Source organism: Malus sylvestris, chromosome 13 (genome assembly GCF_916048215.2).
Source record: "Malus sylvestris chromosome 13, drMalSylv7.2, whole genome shotgun sequence".
NCBI lineage: Eukaryota > Viridiplantae > Streptophyta > Magnoliopsida > Rosales > Rosaceae > Malus > Malus sylvestris.
Window position 1 is genome coordinate 9,856,262 of NC_062272.1, and position 23,737 is coordinate 9,879,998.

Genomic DNA, 23,737 nt, shown 5'->3' on the forward strand with positions numbered 1-23,737 from the left:
CACTTTTACTTCTCATACACTCTTTTCAAATTTCAATCGTTGAACAAATTAATTGAAGAAGATCAAAGCTAAAATTTAACAAGAGTGCATGAGAGATAAAATATGAGTATGAATATCATTTTCCTTAACAAAACTGTATACGTACTAATTAGCACGAGTTAAAAGTTAAGAGCGATCGAGGGAATCATATCGAAAACAATTATCCCTTTGTATGATTATGTGTTTGACTTCACAATGAGCTGTCACTTACTATAAATAACGAAAAATATCACTAAATTATAATATTAAATGACAAATGTAAGCGGGTGGGCCTTGAAATATTTAAAATCTGTATTTTTTTTAAATTTCATTTTTGCTCCATAACCAATTTACCTCCAACATTAATCCCAATAAAGTTGTTGCCCTTTTTCAGAAAAAAAATCGGAAAAAGCCGAGCGATATGAGGTCAGTGGGATATAGTGATTTTCTTCACCAGATCTTTCGCAGAATTCCTTGAGTATATATAAGTGCCTATATGTATATTATATGTAGCTTTCCCCTTGGGACTAACTGGGCATACGATCGTATCAGAGCCTGAAAAACAGAAACAAAGCAAAGGAGGTTTTCACCTTCACTAGGGCCACAAGTTTAAAAGGTAAATTCCATCTTCTTCTTCTTCTATTATTTTTATTTACTTTTTCTTTTTTGAATAATTTATTCGTTATAAATTAACCATCAAATAGTTGAACATTTCGATTGAATGCCGGTATTTGTTCATATTCCATAGGGCATGTTGAAAATTAGTAGAAATCGGAGGTAGTTTTCGATTGGATTGGGCCTTCGAACTTGGGTGCAAGAGGATTATAATAAATCCATCTAATCTATTGGACGGAGATTCGAACTTAGGTGCTAGAGGGTGGAAGAGGATTGAGTACACTGTTGTAGCTAACTTGACTAATTTACGTCTACTCTTACTTATGTATAGAATAATTCACTACTAATTACACTTGTAGTGTCTCCCAATTTGCATCTCTATCACCTCACAGAAAGGTCTTGATGTAATTTGAAGTAGAACTATTCATACGGTGCATAGACACAGTAGTATCCTCTCGTATCCTTTGTGGTGTTGTGTTATCCCTGTGTCTTATTGTATTCCCTTGTGGTCATACAACAATTCTTCTTGTTAATTTGATGTCGTGTGGCGTCGTATCTCTATGTCTGTATTCATACATTGTAGAACTCTTCTAATTATGTTGTATTCTTCAACAAAGTTAAATAGTTTAATGTGATAATTATTGTGTTTGATATGTGTTTTCATTACAGTTTGGAGGATTTTGGGTATCTCCATTTACAACAATGGAAGGCAGAAGACCAGTTATTAATTGGGGCGAAGGATGGAACTACATCCAGGAGAGGATTACGAAACTAATTAGGGTAATTACAGAAGGGTTACCGGAGAATCATATTGATGCAGAAGAATGCATGGCTGCTTACACCATGATCTATAACATGTGTGTTCAGAAACCTCCTTATGAATATTCTCCTAATCTTTACGAAAAATATCGGGAGACATTCGAGGAATACCTTACTTCAATGGTGCTGCCAGTTCTAAGAGAGAGGCCAGATGAGTTTTTGCTGCATGAGTTTGTCAAACGTTGGGAAAACCACAAAGTCATCGTTAGGTGGCTGTCGCACTTGTTTATCTATCTTGATCGTTACTACATTGAGCGGAGATCACTTCCTGGGCTGAAAGAAGTTGCACTTAGCTGTTTCCGCGACTTGGTTTACCTCCAGGTGCATGCGCGCGTGACAGCAGCTGTAATAGGTTTTATTCATAGAGAACGTGAGGGAGCGCAAATTGACAGAGCGCTGCTGAAGAATGTGATGGATACATTGGTTGAAATCAAGGTGGAGGGAGTGAAGACTGCTTATGAAGTGAACTTTGAAGCACACATGCTGAGAGAAACCGGTGTATACTATTCGCATAAAGCATCGAGTTGGATCATGGAGGATTCTTATAGCGATTACATGTTGAAGGCGGAGGAATGCGTGAGAAGGGAGAGGGAGAGGGTTTCGCATTACCTGCATCCAAGTAGTGAAAATAAGGTGGTGGAGATTGTGAAACATTGCTTGCTGGTGGTTTATGCAACTCAACTGATTGAAAAGAAGCTTTTTTCTGAATCTGTATCTAGTGCTTCGCTTGCAGCTGATTATGTCGAGGAGCTTTCAAGGAAATTTATTGCTAGTGTAACACTGGCACAGTGAGTTTCTGCTGAATCTGGATTTACTGCATGACATGTTAAAATTTTGTTGTTTTTGTTTATCAGTTAAGCTTGAATTTGCTGCGAATTTCGAGCAGCTCTTTAACTACAGGATTTTGAAAGAATGGGGTTTTCTTCTGCTTAATCTGTTTTGGGGCATGCATGCTTTTATATTGAAGCACTAAGTTTTAGGTTAAATTAATTAAATTTCATCCAAGCATCATGCTGTATATGTTAAAGTTCTGTTTGCCATACTCGGTTGTGTTGTCTCTTGCTGAATTTGCAGGGTTCTCTTCAATCATCTGTAGCAGATTCTTTCACTGGCATCTCCAACGACTGTCAACTGAACATGGTGTAGGCCAAGTTCAAAGTCGTTGGAGATCACAGGCAAATAGTTTTGCTATAACTAAACTTGATTGTTCAAGCATGTGTACACAATCTGTATCCTTCGGGTAGAGATTGTTAGTATTGTATAGATGATTGTCCAAACATCAATCTTGAAGAACAAATTAAATTAGAGACCGTTTAATCGATCATAGAGAACAAATCAACTGTTTTTTGAAATGAATGAATCAATTAAGGAAGTAAATAATTTGATAACAAATACAAGTAATTAAGCTTTGACTAGTGTAGATGCTACAGAATATAGATTATTTCCTAATTGAATATATAATCAAGGATTGGAAGGGCTAACAAGGTTCTTATTCCTGCTGTATCCTAATTAGTATCATGAAATTATATATTTCTATACCTTTATATATGGATTAATTAATTAATTATTCATCTCTTGCACAACTAAAACCAAACGATCAAGCTATTGGTGTATCCGGCGCCTCACAATCAGCTTCCTCCACCACAAGCGGCTGTGACGCCGTGGGATTGTACTGTTGAAGCACCATAACCGATGCCGTGGACGAAAAGTCCGACGACGCCAAGAAGCTCCCCACCGGCCCCAACTCCGCGCAGTCACTCGAACTGTTCACCAATGGCGCCGTCGGAGGCATTCTCCCCACAATAAACAAATTGACATTTTTAGCCATCGATTTCAACACGACACAAATCTCCGCCTTGCTATCCACCACCTTCTCCTCGTACAACATCGACGGCTCCCCGCCGCCCTCCTTGTTCCCACTATTCTTCCTCACATTCATAAACTCCGCCAAAAGCGACTCGTCGTTCTCCTTCTCGTCGCCTCCGCAGTCATCCTCTTCCAAAATCTTCATATTCTTGTCGGAAGTTATCCCGACCAATTTCGCGCCAAATCTCAACGTCTTCCCTTCTGGGGCCACAAACCGAATCAACGTCATCACAATCCCCGGATGCTCCGCCAGCCTCATTCCGTAAGCCAACGCCTCCCTGTCGTCCCGCCCTCCGAAAAACGCCACCACAATATTATACGACACATCGCTGGCCGAGACCTGGGCTGTCCCGCCAAGACCCCTGTCCACCAAAATCCCAACCGAACAGGGAGCGTGTTTGAGCACCCGCTCGTTGACCGAACGAAGTGCGTTTCCTAAAGACTCCATGGTGCCGTCGAGCCTCTGGTGTTTGTGAAACGGGAGTAAAATCACGGCTGTGTTCTTTTGGTGGGCGCTGGCGCAGATGTCCTCGTGAATGTCGTTGAGGGAGGAGATGGCGGTCATGGGGCGGACCTTGACGGAGCTGAGCTGCTCGTAGGCCTCGAATGCAATGACCATTTGGTCCTTGTTGTTTTCGTCGGTTTTTTTGTTCCAGAAGGGGAGGCCGTTGTGGCGGGCTTTGTGGACCATGGAGATGGCGGAGGAGCGCTCCGAAAGCTCCATGAGGTGCATGGCGTAGACGGTAAGGCGGCCGCGCTTGCGGGTCCCCCTGGAGGACTCGATGAGGTTGATCATGGTGGGGATGTTGCGGGTGCTGTGGAAGCAGGCAAGCATTCGGAGCTCCGTGTCGGGGTTCTTGCGGAAGACGCTGCGGTGCTTGTAGGGGGCGCCTCGGCGGGCTGGCTTGTAGATGGCCACCACTAGTGGGGTGGTGATGAAGGTGGTGAATAATGCCATTAGGACGAATATGGCGAAGGTTTGGTCGTTCAGCACCTAACATGGTTGAAAATTCAAACTCGAATAGTCAATTATAAATTTTCTAATCTAGTAACTATGATGTGTGTGAGAGATTACTGATCGCCACCGCAACATTATAGACCGACTAAATTGTATAAATCAAATGATATGAAAGTTAATAATTAAATTAGTATTTAAATATTAATTAACGTATTTATTTTTTTATTAGTGACATATCGTTTAGTTTGTAAATTTCATTTACCTAGCATGTTAGCAATAGTAAATTGATTTCCCACCAAAAAAGTTGTTAGTTTACTAAATGAACATATCCAATATGTATAGCATTACTCAAATCATATTAGACACAAAAAGATAAGAACAATTATTAATATTAAACGAATCCTCCACATTTTGTTACGAAATACTTGATCAAAATTATTGGCATCAAGAATGAATCATTTCTTTTGTTGCTTAATTAGAGGTGAATGTGTAAAAACCAAACTTTTGAGAGCAATTTAGAGTGACATATGGAGGTCACAAGAAATTAATTACTAACCTTTCTATCCTTGCCAATGTTGAGGACGATGAGCTCCACCAACCCCTTGGTGTTCATCAGAAACCCAAGCGCCAACGCCTCCCTGAACGGCACCTTACACGCCATCGACAAACTCACCGTCCCCACAATCTTCCCGAAAGACGCGGTGAATATAACCAGCAGCAGCAGCGCCCACGACTGCCCGCCGCTGATGGTCGCCACGTTGGTCTTCAGCCCGCTCGACACGAAATACAGCGGCAAGAAAAGCCCCGACACCAGATCCTCTATCTTCTCTATCAGCACCCCGGCGAACGGGCCGTCCTTCGGCACTATTATCCCCACCACGAACGCGCCAAACAGTGCGTGGATCCCAATCACGTCCGTCACGAAGCTCGCCGCCAGGACGAGGGACAACGTGATGCAAATGTAGAGCTCCTTCACCGGCTCGCCGTCGGGTGACCGCCTCGCCATCATGACGAGGAGCGGTCTTAGGGCGAAGATGCAGAAGCCGACGAAGCAGGCCCCGGAGAGTAGGACCCACACGGAGACGAGAGGGGAGGTGTTTGTGCCGGTGAGGGCGATAGCGAGGGCGAGGAGGATCCAGGCGGCGACGTCGTTCACAGCGGCGGCCGACATGGCAATGCGGCCGACGTCGGTGGTGAGGAGCTTCAGCTCGGCGAGGATGCGGGCGAGGACGGGGAAGGCTGTGATGGAGAGGGCGACGCCGATGAAGACGAGGAAGGGGCCTTGGCTGACGCCTTTGGAGACAGTGGCGCGGAGGGCGAAGGAGGTAAAGACGCCAAGGACGAAAGGGAGGGTGATTCCAGCGACGGCGATGCCTAGGGATTTCTTGCCGGTGCGTCGAATGGCGCGGATGTCGAGTTCAAGGCCGACGAGGAACAAGAAGAAGAGGAGTCCGATGTTTGCCACGGTGTCCAGAACGGTCATGGCTTTTGCCGGGAAAACAGTGTGTAGAAACTTCTGGCTTCTCCCCAATGCCGACGGTCCAAGCAATATCCCTCCCTACAATTTTACGTGCATGCATGCAGAATTAATATACTTTGTGTTACCAAAGCGAAACAGAAATGTTCTCTTATCAAACAATCTGAAACGTAAAATAATAATGTTGCTAAATCATGAATTTGAATCATTGATCAGGTTAACGAAAAGACTTACAATGACTTCGGCTATGACTCGAGGTTGCCGGAGAGGTCTAAGAAGGAATGCAAGTGTTCTTGTGAAAACAACGACCAAGACAATCTGGAGAATGAGTAAGGGAAGAGCAAAATCCAGGGGATTTTCGCCTTGAAACGATCCATTGGATGTTGCCTTCATGGGGGCAACCAGCGGTGGCGGCGGAGCCATCTTCAGATCGATTGAATTGGTCAGAGATTCAATAGATCACTACACACACCATGCATCCACCGGCCACCCCAACATACCAATGTGTAAAAACCAATTGATGAAGAAATGAACCAACACAATTCTCTTTTTCTTTTGACACGATGAAGAGAATCTCAGGAGGCTAACGTCGGACGTCTTATATAATGATATCCGTCAGTTGATCTCTGCGCGTGTGCAACTGCAATTTGGTTTGATTCGGAACGGACTATGGAGAGGGAACAAAAGAAGCTAGCACAGCAAAGGGAAGAGAAAAGTGTGACAAATAAAACCAACATACTAATTATAGCAAATGACAACACGTTGAACGCTTTCTTTGCTTGGGAGTTAAGTGCCTGGTGATTCCTCCTTCCCCTCCTACATGTGGTTATGGTTGGTTTGAATAATAATTTCAACCTGAATTTATGTCGACTCCGGTCTCAAATGACCAATAAACCTCAAGTTTGAATGCAATGCCCTAACGAGTCAATAATCACGATATAAACTAATCACCACATATCAGAATTTCATCTCCGATACGTATAATTTTCGGAGAGACGAACTCCATTGGAAAGAAAATTGACAGCATATCCATGTCAAATGTTGAATTAACTAGGAAAAAGCAACTCTGCTTACACATTGATACATCCTTCTATCCAAATCTTTTACAAAAACTACAAAAGGGGGTACGACGATCCAAAATAGAATCGAGTCTTTGGTGATCCTAGAACTGAAGGCCGTGTTCCCTGGCTGCATCAGCAAGGGCTTGCACACGTCCATGATATGGGTATCCACCACGGTCAAAGGCCACCTTTGAGATCCCTTTCTCCAAACAGGACTTTGCAATGACTTCTCCTACCTTCTTTGCTACTTCCTGATGCCACAAAGCTTGAATGGATCAGAACTTTTATTTAACACACATGATAGCTAAGGGAACAAGGTTTTCAAATAGAATGTAATATACCAAATGAGAAACCGACCGATCAAAATCTACTTTTCCAACTGCTAAGTTTATTACTATTATCCGTAATGAATTCATCTACTGTAAGTTCATTGAACACGAGCGACAGAAGGAGCTTGCAGATTGATGATATGTAACAGTTTAACCAAGCAATGGGGATCTGGAGAAAATGATATGGGAAAAGCCGTGTGGCCTTATATTTAAATAGAATAGAAAACATGTATATTGTTCATTTCCGCTGTTTTCAGATTAATGAAACACATGGCCTGGAGCAATATTTAACATGTTTAAGCGATAAGTGTGAACTTACAACGGTAGGACCAGAAGTGTAGTCAAATTCTTCGGAGATGGGTTTCTGCATTGTTGAAGCCGAAGCAAGTGTGTGCATCTTGGTGTCATCAATCACTTGGACATAGATATGCTTGTGGGAGCGGAAGATAGCTAATCTTGGCCTTTCGGGAGTCCCTTCAACCTGAGAACAAAACAGATGCGCCATCCATAACCAAAACCAGAAAAGAAAAGCAAACAAATGTCCGCAAGATAACTCATTTCGTAAAATTCACAATCATAATTTGGTGAGTGCAGATAATAAACTCATAGAATTAAGGGTCCGTTGAGAACGCATCAATGTCACTAATAAGAACCCGATTAAAGCTTCAGAATTTCAAGTGTCAACCGAAGACCATAGGCTCAAGAGGATTTGGGAAACTTGTCTAAATTCGTTAACTTGAAACTAGAACAGGCTAACCAGTTCAACTATATGCAGAATGAGAGTGTCTAACACATGAAATTGAAGACGCCCATCTTCCCCTTCTTGAGAAGCTAAACTCCAGCGATACTTACTTGGTCTAATGGCGAAGAAGGAGGTTTACACATTACTCAGAAACAAACAAGAAACGGCTTCTAAGTTGCAAGGGAACAAGATAAGGGGCAATTCAGAGCATATAATCTCAAGGGAGAAACAATTGTGCAGCAAAGTTCATCTTATATTATGTGGGTTGAAAGCAAAGAAATCAAATTGCAGAATTGTATATGCATATATATATAGAGAGGATTGGTAATGGTACCTTCTTTCTGATACGGGTATGGCGGGCGGTCCTGTCTTCTCTTTTGGTGGTGGCTTTGGCTTCCACGACAAGAGACCGAGACTGAGTCCTTGGGAACGGAGTCGCCGCCACTCCCACGAGCTTAGGACGCAGCCATAGCTGCTGAGAAGACGCTAGGAACGATAGCGAAGCTGACATTGTATCTTTCCGTCCCCCTATCTTCGTCTCTCAGTCTCTCTGTGTGTATTTCTAAAGCCCCACTATGCTATTTGGAACCTTATCCATCCCCCTCCCAGAATTGAACAATACTTGCCTACTCGGAGTAGGAACTGGTGTTCAAAAATTTTCAAAATTATTTGTTGTTAAATTATAGAATTTCGTGTTTATAATCAGAATAGTTAATATTATAAATCATCATGTAAAAATCGTCTCTGTAAAAAATCAATTAAAACTAAAGTCGTTTAGTCATCAAACTATTTAAAAACAAATGAACGGTATTGGTAAAAGTATTATGAACCGTCTATGTATTTGCTACAATAGATTGATTAAACGACCTTGGTTTTAATTTATTTTTTTCAAAGATGATCTTTACAATGTGATTCATAGTATGAACGGTTCTGATCTTAAGCACAAAACTCTGCGATTAAAATACTACTCATTTTTAGTAGGAGTTGCTACTCATTTTGAGTAGCCAAGTATTGTTCCCCAAAATTACCCACTGTTTTTCTTTTGAGTTGGTTTTTACTTTCCACACATTATTTTCAATTTACGTCTATCAAATTGAATTAATTGAATATCAAAAGATGGAATTTAAGACATTCTCAATTTTCTGTCATCGAGTCAAATGAATTGAAGAAGATACAAAATAAATTTCCAAAAAGTGTGTGGAGGTAAAATTGGGTGTCTAGTTAGCACCACCTTTCTTTTTTTTCTATTTTATTTCAAATAAAAATTTGCCAAAGGGGTTTTTTTCCCATCAGCCAAATTTCTTAAATTATGCTTTGAAGGTGTGATTTTAATTTATAATTAAAAATAATAATCTTTTAAGGAAGTGTAATTTCAATTTTTTTTTTGGTTTGTTTGTTTGTCAGATAATTCCCTCAATTTAAGTAAGTATTGATTATAGATGTATATCAATGTATTTTTTTCATTAAAAGATACTATAATTCAATTTAAATTTCAAAGAGCGTTTACTGGTACACCAGCGGCCATATCAGAATGATTCGACCCCAATATTTGCTTGTATCAAAGAAACAATGTGTTTATTGTTTACCAACAATAAGAGGCTAAGCTTGGCTTAAATTATAAAACGACTTGCTCATAGCATCGTGTCCTGCTACAAGGCAAATGCCTTGTCCATCCAGTTGTGATTAACGAATTTTCTCGGTTCATATTTCATAATTAGTAGTCTGTTTTCTTAATCGTCATTTAAAGATTGCAAAAGCATATATTAAGAAAATGGCCGGTCATTTTTCCCTAGGCCAGCGTTGTACTTCACTTGATGTTGAAGAACTTTTGTGAGAGAAAAATATAAGGTGTTGGTTCTTGTGGCAATTCTAAGACCTAGTTTGGGAGTGAGGTGCTTAAAAAAAAAACACCCATGAAAAAAAGCTGTGAGGGTTTTAGGTGTTTGGTAAACTGAAAAAAAAAGGCTTATTTTGGAAGCTGCTGTGAGAATAAACTGAAATCAAAGGAAAAAGCTGAAGCTGTTATTTGCAGCTTTGGAAAACTGGTTTTTTTTCAAAGCACACGGAGCTACAGTGCTTCTTAAATGAAAAGACCCACTACTAGACTGCTTTTTTTCTTCCAAAATCACTTTTACAAAAAAGTTTACCAAATACTCTGCTGATTTATTTCACAGCCGCTTATTCTCACAGCACAGCCGCTTATTTTCACAGCAGTTTTTTTTCAAAGCACAGCAATACCAAACCAGCCCTAACTCAGGTTTTACAAGCAGGCCAAACCCCGTTAGTGTGCAGAAGCTCATACGCAGCTGGTACATCGTGCACCGGGTGACCTCGGTTTCTTTCCATTATCTTTCCGGCAAGGGAGACTTGTTTCAACATCACAAAGATGAATGCCTTCCCTATTCCTACAGCACCTCTGGCTGTTCTTCCTACACGTCGCACATACTTGTATCGCGAGGGAAGTCGAAGAGTATAACATGATCCACACCGAAAAGTCAATTCCACGCGGTGCTCTGCCAGATATTTCATAAACGTCAACTTGCTGATTATCATATGTAAGCAAAGTTCAGTACAGGAAATGATGCAGAAAGCAATAGAAGTACTACCTATCAGTGCAAACCAAAAACTGTGAGACTTCCTTTGAATTAGAGTTGGTGAACTCCTCCACATTTGCGAGCCTTCCTTGAGCCAACGCAGAGTGGAATGGTAGAACTCGAACGCGAGTTCCACTTCTGTCAAAACGCGTTAATATATTCTCAACTTTTATGCATGTCTCAATCTGCATATTGGAAAGGAAAAGCTAACTTGAGTTGAACTTTATGAAGTGACTTGAGAAGAAATTAAGTTCCACATTCAGAGAAAGGAAAAAGTCAGTGATAAGCCACTCAAAAGTCGAAAGTCAAAAGGGAAAGGTTCCACCTTACCTTGTTACAGACAATAATCGATTTGGGAACTAGACTTCCCTCCACAAGCTGCAGAAGAGCAGATTTCTTATTTGAGAATGCCTTCTTTGGAGATTTTCACTTCCATCATCTCCACTGCAATCTACAAGCACCGGACATTAATTGTGATTATCAAAATCCATCATTTTGGAGTAAGGTAAAGCTCTTCAGTTCTAATAAAAAGAATTTGATTTGAAATTAGGAAAAAAAAATTGATCAAAAGTGAAACTAATAATGCGGCAACAATAAGAATACCCTTTTCTGCAATCCACGCGCCCCACTTGCCCACTCGCCCACTCGCCAACTCGGGAAGACGGGCAGAAGAGGTACTTGAATTTACATGCCCTGCATTGCCAACACCATCTGTAACAAGCCTCATGAGTCCCCTATCATCTACTAAATCTTTCCAACCTCCGCAATCTTAACTCTTCCAAAGTAAGGTGACCAGAATAATGTGGTGACCGAGGTGAACCCATGCCACTGCCATAGCCATCCCCTCTCCTATTTGTCGAACACATTTCACATACATCTAGCCAAGCAGAATTCTCATACGTACAAGCATGGCACCTCCAGAAACCAGATACAGACATTCCTCTTTGACTCCAACCAACAGGTCCTCTACCGGATACTTGCCTCCGCGGAAACCAGCGCTGTAAAAACCTCAGAGGCCATTTCAGCACACCAAAAACACCTCTGAAGATAGCAGTAAGTGGGTCTGAACCATTATACGAACCCCTCAGCCAGACATACACAAGACCGGCAAGTATTCCACTCAAATGGCCAACAAAAGAGACACCAGGTACCAGCATTTGGGCAAAAGCCAATTCTGCCCACACAGCATAATGGGACGGTATTGGAATTCCATACACATAACTGTTCTCAGTCAGTGAATTGAGCACGACCTTCATGGCAAAGAGAACCCCAGAAAACCCGACAGAGTATTCAGAGTAGAAAGACCAGTCATAGTCGAAGAACATTAGTAGGGACTTGGAAATCAGCAGTGACATTCCTTGGGACATACCCAGCAGGACAGCAACCATGGATGCAAATTCAGCACTATCCATTGAAGATTCTAACGGAATCCCCTTCCATAACAGGGAGAGCATGTTGTAAACCAAGTGAGACTCTCCGGCGTGGAAGAACGGCGACAAGAAGAACCGCTTCAAGTCCCCATACTGTTCAAACCAATTGCAAAAACAGCTTGCCCAAGTCAATATAGAATAAACCCAAATTCAGAAAAAACGCTCACCACATTATATATATAATGAACCCATTAAAACCCAACTGACATATGAAACCAAAACAAGAAAAAGGTTGTAGCTTGCGATAAATTCTAACAGAAAAGAATAATATTTACATGGAAGGGACCGAAATTAGCACATTACAAACAATTTGGGGTTTTTCATAACTTAGAAATTGGAATAATAAACTGGAAAAAGCAACAAAAATGGGTTATTATTTACATTGTTCATCAAAAAATGAAAAAGAAAATAAATCAGTTGTAGCAAAATATAACCAAAAAAAAAACAAATCACAAGATTATTGCATACATGGAATTATAAAAAGAGGCAAAATTAAAACTTTACAACAACTTGGGGTTTTTTTAGTAAGAAATGAGAAATTACCTTAAGGATGAGGTGGGGATTGAACCTGACTTCTTCAATGGAAGGAAGAATGGGGTCAAGAAAATCTGGGTGTAAGTAGATGAGAGAGTTGGCGGCGATGAGTCCGGCGGTGATGGGTGGTTTCCGGTCGAGCCTGTAATACTCACTGAAGGAGTGAAGTGCCAGCAGCGGCAACATCCCGTTCGATCGCGGCCTTCGAATTCCTCTCACCATTTTTTAGCTTCGAACTGCGTTGGATTGGTTGATCTTCGAGCGCAACGGCCTTCTCTGTCGAATCGATTTGGCTTCTTGGTTCGTAAAGCACCTTCCAATGTCCAAGACGCTTCGGCTTCGCGGTAACAATTTTATCCGTTCTGTGATTTTCTTTTGTACGACTCTGAGCACGTGACTTGCGCGTGCATGAAAGGCTTCCGTAAGTTTTCGGGTTTATATATCTATATCCCTTCTTTGTCAACGAAAAAATATGAAAATACTATTTAATCTTCTATTATATCAAAAAATTATGAGTAATAATGTAATTTTATAGATCTAAATTTTATTATTTTTTATTGAAACTTCACCTACAAATGATGTTAAAATATTTTCAATATTTAAAATTAAAAAAAAAAAAACACTCCCCCCTGGGTTCTCTATCTCTCCATCTCTCACCTTCTCATTTAAAAAAAAAATATATGTTCATACAAACAAAGTGTATTGGCAAATGCTAGTTACACATTAATGAAACCTTATTTGTCAATCAAAAGAGAAAGAAAATGTATTTTTATCCTCTATCACAACAAAAAAGTTAAGGACAACAACATAATTTCACAAAACAAAATTTTACTATTTTTTGTTTAAGCCTCACCTATATATAATTTTATCATCTTTAATTTAAAAAATTAAAAATTAAAAAAAATAAAAATAAATAAACCTCTCTCCTAACTCCGACGTTCTCTCTCAGTCTCTTCCTAAATCTCCCTTTCAATTTTAAAAACAAAAGTAACAAAATTTCACATACTTTATGTTTGAGGACATACTATTTTAAGAAATGGGCTGACCCATAAGATAGCCCATTAATTAGTGAAGCAAGGCTCATGCCTCGCGGTGGGCACTACTAGGCCGGCTGCTATTAAAAGAAAAGTTTTATGTTGGTCAATCAAATTTAGTAATGTCACGTGAACTTATAACCTTCGTTTGATTTATCTGCTCAACTTCCAATTTCATCATCAACTTTCTTACTATTTTTTACGAGAAATGTCTGGCTCTTTAAGCTGAAGTAGGAATTCCTCCTCAAAATATTTTGTGACTGATTTACGGAACTTTATACTTATGAAAACGATTTATAATATCAACCACTTTGTAAATAATTTTTGAAAAAAAATTATTTAAAAGATAAAGTTGTTTAGTCAATCAACTATAACAAATAGATAGACAGTTTATAATGCTATTACTGTATCTTGACCATCTGTTTTATGCTGCACAATGACTAAGCATTCATATTTTATTAATTTTTTGCTAAGTTGATCTCTACATAGTGATTTTTTAATATGAACAATTCTGACTATAAACAGAAAATTTCGTAAATTAATCGCAAAGTATCGGAAGGAGAAACTCATCCTTGCCAAGTTATTTTTTCTTTTATATAAAGGAGTAGATCACCCCAAAACTAACTTAATAAATTACTAGATGCAGTACACACACACTGTGTGATTTAATATTTTAAAAAGAATTAAATTAAATTTATGTAAAAAAATTAGTGGAATGGGGAAGTTAGAAAAAGTGGGAAAAAAATAGACGTGGGTAGGTGCAAATGAGAGAGAGAGGGAGATAGTGAGTGAGTTTTACATAATGATACAATGACATGGTTGTGAGGTTTTGAGAAAAAAAAAAGTAAAAACTTATCTGTACAAAATTAATATAATGTTCCATTTTTTTTCTTTTATAATATTTTCTATTAATATGAAATTTAGATTACAAACAATTCTTTTTTCTTCTTCTTCTTCTTCTTCAAAAAAAATATTACAAACACTACGATCATAGAGACTACGATCAGATTATCAAAAAAATAAGTTTCCATTTAGATGGATCTCGAAATAAGAGTACTTAAAATTTATATTATAACTCTTATCGACAAAGTTACCATCTCTAACATTCTTCTTCCGGTAGACATAAACCCACGTTCTTCGCGCGCCACAAGGCAACTTTTTTAATTCAATTTTGAAGAAAGTAGGCACTAGGCAGGCATATATGACCAAAACAAATAAAAAAAGGCATAAATATATTAAAACGTGTTTTTGTTGGTAGGAACGGGACTAAATGATTATGTTATGTTTCACAGCAACTAATCAATACTTAGGTTGTCTCTAAAAATAAAAGAGAGAACCAATTTATCCTCCCATAAAATGAATCTCCGTCTGTGGGGTCTTGGTTTGGTCGTCGTCTTCTTCTTCCCCATCAAGTTCTGAAAGTAAGTGATGAGAGCCAAAGAGGATTGGAGCCGCTGAAACTGCAAAAGAAGCTAGCTTGGATTTCATTTTCTACCAAGAATCCAGAAGGCCAAACAATGCATTTACCTGCCATTTTTGTAAGCCTTTTCACCCATTGAATTTTCTCGATTTTATATTTCTTTTAGTATTTCTCAATTTTTATGAATTCATCAAAGGTTATTGGGTCTTAACCATTTCCTTTTAATTTTTCAGGTTGGTTTTTTTATTTCTGTAGGGGAGTTGCAGGTGCCCATTTCAGATTCATAAGAAAAAGGAACCATTTTTCTTTTCTGGATATATTGATTCATGTAAGTAATTGCTTCTCTCAGCTCCCAACTAACATATCAATTTTGTTCAGTAAGAATGCCATGCTTAAAATTTTGTAGAAATGGTGTATGGGTCAATCCGAAATTTCGAATTTTACCTGATGGATGAACCCTTATACGACTGTTACTTGGTAAATGCAATTGTTGGTTTTGCAAAGAACTGACCTTTATATTATAGCTCTATATGCATGTAGATTTTCGGTTTTTCATTTTTCGTTCTCAAGGATTTGGTTGGTTTAATTTGTCAATCCTTTGGAATATAGGGAATCTCTGCACCGGTGTATTATTCCTGGATTGCCTGATGATTTGGCATTGAGATGCTTGGCAATGGTGTCTCACGGGTACCATGGATTGCTCGAAACTGTCTCCAAGACGTGGAGAGATTTATTGCACAGCTCGGACTATGCCAACTATAAAGCTAGAGAAGAATGGTGCGGCAACTGGCTGTTTGTTCTTACAGAAGGATCTAACAATGAGTGGGTTGCTTATGATCCTGAAGCTGATAGGTGGCATCCTTTGCCAAAGATTCCCACCGTTCATGGTGACTGGAAACACACTGGATTTTCAAGTATTAGTGTCTGCAACCAATTTTTCGTTGTTGGAGGGTCCTATGCGCAGAATGATCCACCAGTTCCCCACAAAAAGCCTTTGATAACAAATGAGGTGATGCAGTTTGATCCGTTTAAGAAACAATGGACTAGTGTAGCAAGCATGATCACACCCCGTACTCATTTTGCATGTAGTGTTGTTTCTGATAAAATTTACGTTGCTGGGGGCCGCAACTTATCTTGCACCAGAGGGCTTGCTCTTGCCGAGGTTTATGATCCAGTGGCTAATAAGTATGTTCCTATATTTGGCACTTCAAATATGTCTGAGAACTGATGTTACTATCACTGCTTCTTTCATATTTACATATGGAAAAGTTTTTCAGTCTTCATTTCTTGCTATACTATCTTTCGCTGTTTCTTTTTTAGCAAACTACATCAGTCTTCCTTGTGGTTTGGTAAATTACCGACTTTCCTTATAGTTATCTTTACCGCTATTGTTTAAAGTGAGGCCCGACGGTATTAATAGCAGATAACATAATGTGTATGTGTGGATGCATGTTTGTGATAATATTATAGCGAACTGATTTGATTGTGTTTCTTTCTTCTGTTGTCTTTCTTAATATGGTAATTCTTTACTGGAGTTATAACTGTTTCAAATTTTCAGATGGGAGGAGTTGCCTCCAATGCTTAATCCTCAGATGGACTGCTTAGGTTTATCATACAAGGGCAGATTTCATGTTCTCAGTGACCAAGTAGGCCTGCCGGACCAAAATACCTCCGAGGTTTTTACTCCATCCGAGGGAACATGGTGCACCGTGGAAGACATCTGGCCTTTTTCTAGGGCAATGCAATTTGCAGTTCAGGTGATCGGAGATAATCGAATTTATACTGTTGTAGACTGGGGCGAGAGCTTGATTAAAACAAGGGATACTGAAAAGGGAGAGTGGTACAACATAGGCTCAGTTCCATCGGTGATTTTTCATGATCACCCTCGGCAGCTGGAGGCTTTTGGCTACGGTTTTGCTGCCTTAAGACACGAACTTTATGTTCTGGGAGGGAAGGCTCTCAAGTGGGAACAATCTGGTGCCGGGAGGTTTGACATTGTGAAGCTGGGTGTGGTGAGGGTTTGCAACCCCTCGGTTAAGCCATTAAAATGGAGGGAAACTAAACCGATGATTGGGTCAGCTCGTGGCACCGTTATAGGGTGTGCATCCATGGAAGAAGAATCTTCAGTTTTAACACGGTAAAGTTGCATGCCGACAAGAAAAGCCTTGCCGGAAGAATGTATTCAAATTTGCTAAAGGAAGCTGCTTTGGCTTTGATTCTGTATTGCTACAAAACTCTGTGTACCACCAATGTGTTTTGAAACTATATAATTTAATTAAATTGAGATTTATTTTTTAACACAAATGATTATAAGTCAAAACAAGGTGATTACTGTTATGAAGTTGAAAACCTTATCAAACCAACACAAGGGAGAGTAACTACTTGAATTCACAACAAAAGTTAGTAAATACTTGAATTACGTAAATTTGAGTATGAGAAATATATTAAGCGGAATTAAAACTTTACCCATCTGCACACAGTGATAAATGAGCAAGGGTCGCTGTATCTCCATCGGCATCCGGATGCAGTGTTAAATGAGCAAGGGGGCTATAGAAACTTCTTTTCGAACGACTCTACTCAAAGTTGTTTGGGAGCATATGCTCCTATCAACTTTACACGGGACACACAAAAGAAGTACTTTGATCCTATTAGACGGGGAAGGGTGAAGAAGTTAGGACAGAAGGGTAGAGTTCAAGAGAGCAAAATGCGTTTAGGAACGTGGAATATAGGAACTTTGACGGGAAAATCTATGGAAGTAGTAGAAGTTATGGTGAGGAGAAGGATAAATATTATGTGCCTACAAGAAACTAAGTGGGTTGGGCGTAAGGCAAAGGATCTAGAAAACTCAGGGTTTAAACTATGGTATTCGGGCACAAATAGAATGAGAAACGGTGTTGGCATCATCGTGGACAAGACCTTGACACAAGATGTTGTAGATGTCAAAAGGGTAGGAGATAGAATCATGGCAATCAAGATTGTAATAGGACAAGAACTTATCAATGTGATTAGTGCGTACGCACCTCAAGTAGGGTTGGATACGAGTTCAAAGGAGAAATTTTGGGAAGACCTTGGAGACTTGGTGCAAGGAATTGCTCAGACGGAGAAGTTATTTATAGGAGGAGATTTAAATGGACACGTGGGCAGGGAGACAGGCAACTATGGAGGTTTTCATGGTGGCCATGGTTTTGGGGAGAGAAACGAGGATGGGGAAGCTATCTTGGATTTTGCAATGGCATATGATCTCTTCTTAGCCAACACCTTCTTTAAGAAGAGAGAAGAACATGTGATCACCTACAAGAGTGGGTCGTCAAAAACACAAATAGATTTTCTTCTAATGAGGAAAGGGGATCGTATAACTTGTAAGGATTGCAAAGTTATACCAGGAGAGAGCGTGGCTAATCAACATCGCTTGTTGGTGATGGATGTACATATCAAACGAGTGAGAAAAAAGAACAAGACTTGGAAGTGCCCAAGGACTAGATGGTGGAATCTAAAAGAAGAAAAACAAGCCATTTTCAAAGAGAAAGTAATCACCCAGTGTGTGTGGGATAGAGAGGGGGAAGCTAACCAAATGTGGGATTCCATGGCTAGTTGTATCCGAAAAGTAGCAAAAGAGGTATTAGGAGAGTCCAAGGGCTTTGCCCCACACCAAAAGGAATCTTGGTGGTGGAATGAGGAGGTACAAACAAAGGTGAAGGCTAAGAAGGAATGTTGTAAATCCTTATACAAGGATAGGACCGATGAAAATGGTGAAAGGTATAGAAAAGCGAAGCAAGAGGCGAAGAAAGCTGTGAGAGAAGCTAAGTTAGCGGCTTATGACGATATGTATAAACGACTAGATACCAAAGAAGGAGAGTTGGATATCTATAAACTAGCTAGAGTAAGGGAAAAGAAGACAAGGGACCTAAACCAAGTGAGGTGCATCAAGGATGAGGATGGAAAGGTTCTTGCTACAGAGAACGCGGTTAAAGACAGATGGAAAGGTTATTTTCATAATCTTTTCAATGAAGGACATGAAAGGAGTGCTTCTTTAGGGGAGTTGAGTAACTCAGAAGAGTGTCGAAACTACTCTTTTTATCGTAGAATCCGGAAGGAAGAAGTGGTTGTAGCTTTGAAGAAGATGAAGCATAGAAAAGCAGTAGGCCCAGACGATATACCAATCGAAGTGTGGAAAGTTTTGGGAGAGACAGGTATAACATGGCTCACTGACCTTTTCAATAGGATTTTGAAAACGAAGAAGATGCCAAATGAGTGGCGAACGAGCACTTTGGTGCCTATCTACAAGAATAAGGGCGATGTACAAAATTGCATGAACTATAGGGGTATTAAGCTAATGAGTCATACAATGAAGCTCTGGGAGAGAGTCATTGAGCATAGATTGAGGCAAGAGACACGGGTTTCGGACAACCAATTCGGGTTCATGCCAGGGCGCTCAACCATGGAGGCAATCTATCTCTTACGAAGATTGATGGAAAGATATAGAGATGGGAAAAAGGATTTACACATGGTCTTTATAGATTTGGAAAAAGCGTATGATAGGGTCCCAAGAGACATTCTTTGGAGGATTTTAGAGAAGAAAGGAGTACGAGTAGCATATATCCAAGCTATACAGGATATGTATGAAGGAGCAAAGACTGCCGTAAGAACTCATGAAGGACAAACCGAAAGCTTCCCCATAACTGTAGGATTACATCAAGGCTCATCCTTAAGTCCTTACCTTTTTGCGTTGGTAATGGATGAGTTAACAGGACATATTCAAGATGATATTCCTTGGTGTATGCTTTTCGCAGACGATATAGTGTTGATAGATGAAACTCAGGAAGGGGTAAATGCAAAGCTTAACCTTTGGAAAGAAGTGTTGGAATCTAAAGGTCTTCGCCTAAGCCGATCAAAGACAGAATATATGGAGTGCAAGTTCAGTGCAAATGGAGGCCAAAACGAGTTAGGGGTGAGGATCGGAGATCAAGAAATACCAAAGAGCGACCGTTTTCGTTACCTAGGATCTATCTTGCAAAAGAACGGAGAATTAGATGGAGATCTCAACCATAGAATACAAGCTGGATGGATGAAGTGGAAGAGTGCATCCGGCGTGTTGTGTGACCGCCGTATGCCACTGAAGCTCAAGGGAAAATTTTATATGACGGCAATAAGGCCGGCGATGCTGTATGGCACAGAATGTTGGGCGGTGAAGCATCAACACGTACACAAAATGGGTGTAGCGGAGATGAGGATGCTTCGTTGGATGTGTGGGCACACGAGAAAAGATAAGATTAGGAATGAGGATATCCGGGGTAAAGTAGGAGTAGCCGAAATTGAAGGAAAGATGAGAGAAAATCGGTTACGGTGGTTTGGACATGTGCAAAGAAGGCCTACTGACGCTCCGATTAGAAGATGCGACTATGGGACAGAGGTTCAGGGCCGAAGGGGTAGAGGAAGACCTAGGAAAACTTTGGAAGAGACCCTAAGAAAAGACTTAGAGTACTTGGATCTAACGGAGGACATGACACAGGACAGAACACAATGGCGTTCTAAGATTCATATAGCTGATCCCACTCAGTGACTTGGATTTTCCAAGTCTCCAACCGAGAAGTTTTCCTCACTCGGGAAATTAAGGGAACACTACCTCAACCTACATGCTCCACTCACAAAGCTTCAATATACAAGCTTCAACAAAAGAAAATTCAAAGAACTTAGCGAAGAAGGCTTTGGTGTATTTAACACAATACGTTGAAATGAAGGAAAGCTTATTTATTGATATCCCCGATAAGTTACAAATATGTACATATACTTGAGTCAAAATAAACAAACAAGAGGGAGCCTTCACAAATGTTGCTTAGGAGAAGTCTCAGCAGTCGGTAGAGCCCCAGAAAGAAAAGGCACCGGAGGGGGATCATTCGGAGCCTCAGTACTGGACAGAACCCTAGAAGGAGGAGGCATCAGAGGTTGATCATTTGGAGCTTCATTACGCGGTACAGCCCCAGAAGACGAAGGCAATAAATGCCTTTGGAACAAACCCACAAATCTCTGATGATCAAGTAAAACCTGACCATCAGATTCCTTCATCTGGTCAAGCTTCCTCTTCATGTTTGTAGCATAGTCATGTGCGAGCCGGTGCAACTGTTTATTCTCATGCTTGAGCCCTCTAATCTCCTGTTTGAGACTCATCACTTCAGCCGCCAATGATTCAACTTGGCGGGTTCGAGCAAATAGGCGTTGTGCCATATTAGACACAGAACCTGCACACTGAACACTAAGAGCCAGAGAATCCTTAACAGCCAACTCATCAGACCGTTTGGAAAGTAGTCTGTTATCTTTGGGAGTGAGAAGATTCCTGGCCACTACCGCAGCGGTCATATCATTCTTCATCACGGAATCCCCAACGGTAAGAGGACCAGTAGGGGAGACGAAGGATGGGCGCCATATGTTGTCTGGAGAAGGCGGGGCTGCCTCTTCAACAAGGTTCAAGTCAAAACGACGGTCGGAGGGGCCAGACATTTTCAAAGGTGTTGAAGAGAGAAGAGGTCGGACAAATCAAGATCTTAGAAGTGCAAGAATGGAGCTTCTACTGGTGGATATTCAAGTGTGCTTTGGAACTTAATGTCAGCCCCTATAAAAATCTGCACTCGATGAAGCTTCAGAAATTGAAGAGGCGCCTGCTCAGAAATCGAAGAGGCGTTTGCTTTCTCAAAAGCTGGGCTGCTCAGAGACCACGAGGGTCGATCTCAGAAATCGAAGAGGCGTGTGCTTTCTCAAAAGCTGGGCTGCTCAAAGACCACGAAGGCCGATCTCAGAAATCGAAGAGGCTTGCTTTCTCAAAAGCTGGGCTGCTCAGAGACCACGAGGGCCGATCTCAGAAATCGAAGAGGCACCTACTTTTCCAGCCCTGTCAGCACCTGTCACACGCACACTCAGCTTTGCGGAAATTATGGGCATTCTGTCGAAGATTTCTGGCGAAGTAGAAAGCACATGAATCGTACTGTTCAATCACCCACTTCCCACACGCAACAGTAGCTCATGGGTACCACATAAAACTCTGCCAAAGTTCTCTGACAAAGTTGAGACACGTGAAGCTTGCAGCTCCCACTACATCGCTCTGACCAAGAAGGGTAAAAGATTAGCAAAGAAACAACACTAACAAAGTTTAGACACATAAATTTTGAAGGTCTAACTACCATATTATTACCCACAAGGGTAAAGGAACAGTACCACTGCTGGATAATTGGAAAGTCCCGGTGTGTCAACCTCTGTGCTTCGTGGCAAGGTAGACTAGCAAACATGCCCAACCTTTACTCACATTCGAGAAAACACTCCCAACAAGATTGCTTGCTCCAAAATCGAAGAGGCACCGCCCTCCGAATCTCGAGAGCCAGACTCCCAACATGATTACTTTCTCAAAAATCGAAGAGAGGGTAAAGGAACAATACCACGGCTGGATAATTGGAAAGTCCCTGTATGTCAACCTCTGTGCTTCGTGGCAAGGTAGACTAGCAAACATGCCCAACCTTTACTCACATTCGAGAAAACACTCCCAACAAGATTGCTTGCTCCAAAATCGAAGAGGCACCGCCCTCCGAATCTCGAGAGCCAGACTCCTAACATGATTACTTTCTCAAAAATCGAAGAGAGGGTAAAGGAACAGTACCACTGCTGGATAATTGGAAAGTCCCTGTGTGTCAACCTCTGTGTTTCGTGGCAAGGTAGACTAGCAAACATGCCCAACCTTTACTCACATTCGAGAAAACACTCCCAACAAGATTGCTTGCTCCAAAATCGAAGAGGCACCGCCCTCCGAATCTCGAGAGCCAGACTCCCAACATGATTACTTTCTCAAAAATCGAAGACACCGCTCTCCGAATCTCGAGAGCCAGACCCCCAGTAGGATTGCTTTCTCAAAAATCGAAGAGGCATCATTCTCCGAATCTCGAGAGCCAGATCCCCGACAGGATTGCTTGTTCGAAAACCGAAGAGGCACCACTTTCCCAACTTCAAGAGCTGGATCTCCTTGGATAAAGCTTGTCTGTAATCTTCACACGCAACATCAGCTTTCCAGATACCACAGACCACTTTTTCAAAGTGCTCTGACAGAGTTAAAACTTGTGAAGCTGGCAGCTCCCACTACCGTGCTATGACCAAACAGGGTAAAGGAATAGCATTATTACTTGATGTTAGGGAGACTCCTATATATGTCGACCTCCATCCCCAACGGACATGCAGACCTGCAAAAATGCTCAACCCTTCCTCTTATCTGAGAGGGCACTCCCAACGAAGCCTTTCGAAATATTCAGCTTTCTTTCCCCCCGATAATACCTCTGTAAACAAGCTATACTAGAGCAAGAATATCTCATATCATCAGGGTTAAAAGCAAGAGTATCCCATATCATGCTTTTTCCCTGTCTTTTCCTTTGGCCTTGTTCTTACCTGCAAGACAAGGAGAAAGTGAGCAATCAGTCAGCACTTGGAATCAAGCTTCCAGCCAGGAACTGACTGCCTGGAACCCCTTACCTGATTACTTACCTGGCATTGCTCTCGAGTACTCATCTTCAACATCTTATGCTTCCAGGGAAGATCCCGCATCTACCTGAGGAACAGATAGGGCAAGTGAGAAGGATACAAGGAAGCATGTGGAGACAAGCGTAACAGCACACGTGCCGATACATCCATTACTCTGTCAAAAGCAAAAGTATCCCATATCAGCAGGGTCGAACGTACTCTAGATTTGATGGACTTGTTTTGACCCTCAAATTCTTCAGTCAGCCTTATCTTTGGAGGAAACCAGAAAACCCTCCAGCCCAGTTCAAGAATAAGCCTGTGGAAAGTTACTTCTTCAAAAGCAAAAGTAT

The 23,737-nt window shown here is 40.9% G+C and overlaps 6 protein-coding genes across 7 annotated transcripts; 2 read left to right on the plus strand and 4 right to left on the minus strand.

Annotated features, from left to right (window-relative positions):
- Nucleotides 1–425: 425 nt before the first annotated feature.
- On the plus strand, nucleotides 426–2,453 carry LOC126595682 (cullin-1-like). Its single transcript, XM_050261992.1, has 3 exons — nucleotides 426–444; nucleotides 571–634; nucleotides 1,303–2,453. Exon 3 carries the CDS (start codon nucleotides 1,336–1,338, stop codon nucleotides 2,242–2,244), a length of 909 nt encoding a protein of 302 aa, XP_050117949.1. The 5' UTR covers nucleotides 426–444; nucleotides 571–634; nucleotides 1,303–1,335; the 3' UTR covers nucleotides 2,245–2,453.
- Nucleotides 2,454–2,801: 348 nt separating this feature from the next.
- Nucleotides 2,802–6,536, minus strand: LOC126597698 (cation/H(+) antiporter 19-like). Its single transcript, XM_050264506.1, has 3 exons — nucleotides 5,988–6,536; nucleotides 4,833–5,834; nucleotides 2,802–4,312 (listed from the first exon to the last, which is right to left on the minus strand). Exons 1-3 carry the CDS (start codon nucleotides 6,174–6,176, stop codon nucleotides 3,050–3,052), a joined length of 2,454 nt encoding a protein of 817 aa, XP_050120463.1. The 5' UTR covers nucleotides 6,177–6,536; the 3' UTR covers nucleotides 2,802–3,049.
- A 156-nt stretch (nucleotides 6,537–6,692) lies between these two features.
- On the minus strand, nucleotides 6,693–8,491 carry LOC126597699 (50S ribosomal protein L18, chloroplastic-like). The gene is made up of 3 exons (XM_050264507.1): nucleotides 8,220–8,491; nucleotides 7,463–7,624; nucleotides 6,693–7,065 (listed from the first exon to the last, which is right to left on the minus strand). The coding sequence occupies exons 1-3, from the start codon at nucleotides 8,394–8,396 to the stop codon at nucleotides 6,916–6,918; spliced, it is 489 nt and encodes a 162-aa protein (XP_050120464.1). The 5' UTR covers nucleotides 8,397–8,491; the 3' UTR covers nucleotides 6,693–6,915.
- Nucleotides 8,492–9,885: 1,394 nt separating this feature from the next.
- On the minus strand, nucleotides 9,886–12,804 carry LOC126597808 (rhomboid-like protein 14, mitochondrial). Its single transcript, XM_050264644.1, has 5 exons — nucleotides 12,453–12,804; nucleotides 11,083–12,002; nucleotides 10,810–10,930; nucleotides 10,492–10,664; nucleotides 9,886–10,398 (listed from the first exon to the last, which is right to left on the minus strand). The coding sequence occupies exons 1-2, from the start codon at nucleotides 12,663–12,665 to the stop codon at nucleotides 11,217–11,219; spliced, it is 999 nt and encodes a 332-aa protein (XP_050120601.1). The 5' UTR covers nucleotides 12,666–12,804; the 3' UTR covers nucleotides 9,886–10,398; nucleotides 10,492–10,664; nucleotides 10,810–10,930; nucleotides 11,083–11,216.
- Nucleotides 12,805–14,750: 1,946 nt separating this feature from the next.
- On the plus strand, nucleotides 14,751–17,201 carry LOC126595152 (F-box/kelch-repeat protein At1g16250-like). The gene is made up of 4 exons (XM_050261535.1): nucleotides 14,751–15,015; nucleotides 15,131–15,225; nucleotides 15,507–16,082; nucleotides 16,456–17,201. Coding segments are annotated over exons 2-4 (1,161 nt in total). The 5' UTR covers nucleotides 14,751–15,015; nucleotides 15,131–15,223; the 3' UTR covers nucleotides 17,039–17,201.
- Nucleotides 17,202–20,717: 3,516 nt separating this feature from the next.
- Nucleotides 20,718–23,618, minus strand: LOC126597727 (uncharacterized). Of its 2 annotated transcripts, XM_050264537.1 has the most exons (3): nucleotides 23,412–23,618; nucleotides 22,576–23,315; nucleotides 20,718–22,139 (listed from the first exon to the last, which is right to left on the minus strand). In XM_050264537.1, the coding sequence occupies exon 3, from the start codon at nucleotides 21,390–21,392 to the stop codon at nucleotides 20,718–20,720; it is 675 nt and encodes a 224-aa protein (XP_050120494.1). In that variant the 5' UTR covers nucleotides 21,393–22,139; nucleotides 22,576–23,315; nucleotides 23,412–23,618. The 2 variants fall into 2 exon arrangements, with proteins under 2 accessions (XP_050120494.1, XP_050120493.1); XM_050264536.1 differs by having other exon boundaries at nucleotides 20,718–23,315.
- Nucleotides 23,619–23,737: the final 119 nt, after the last annotated feature.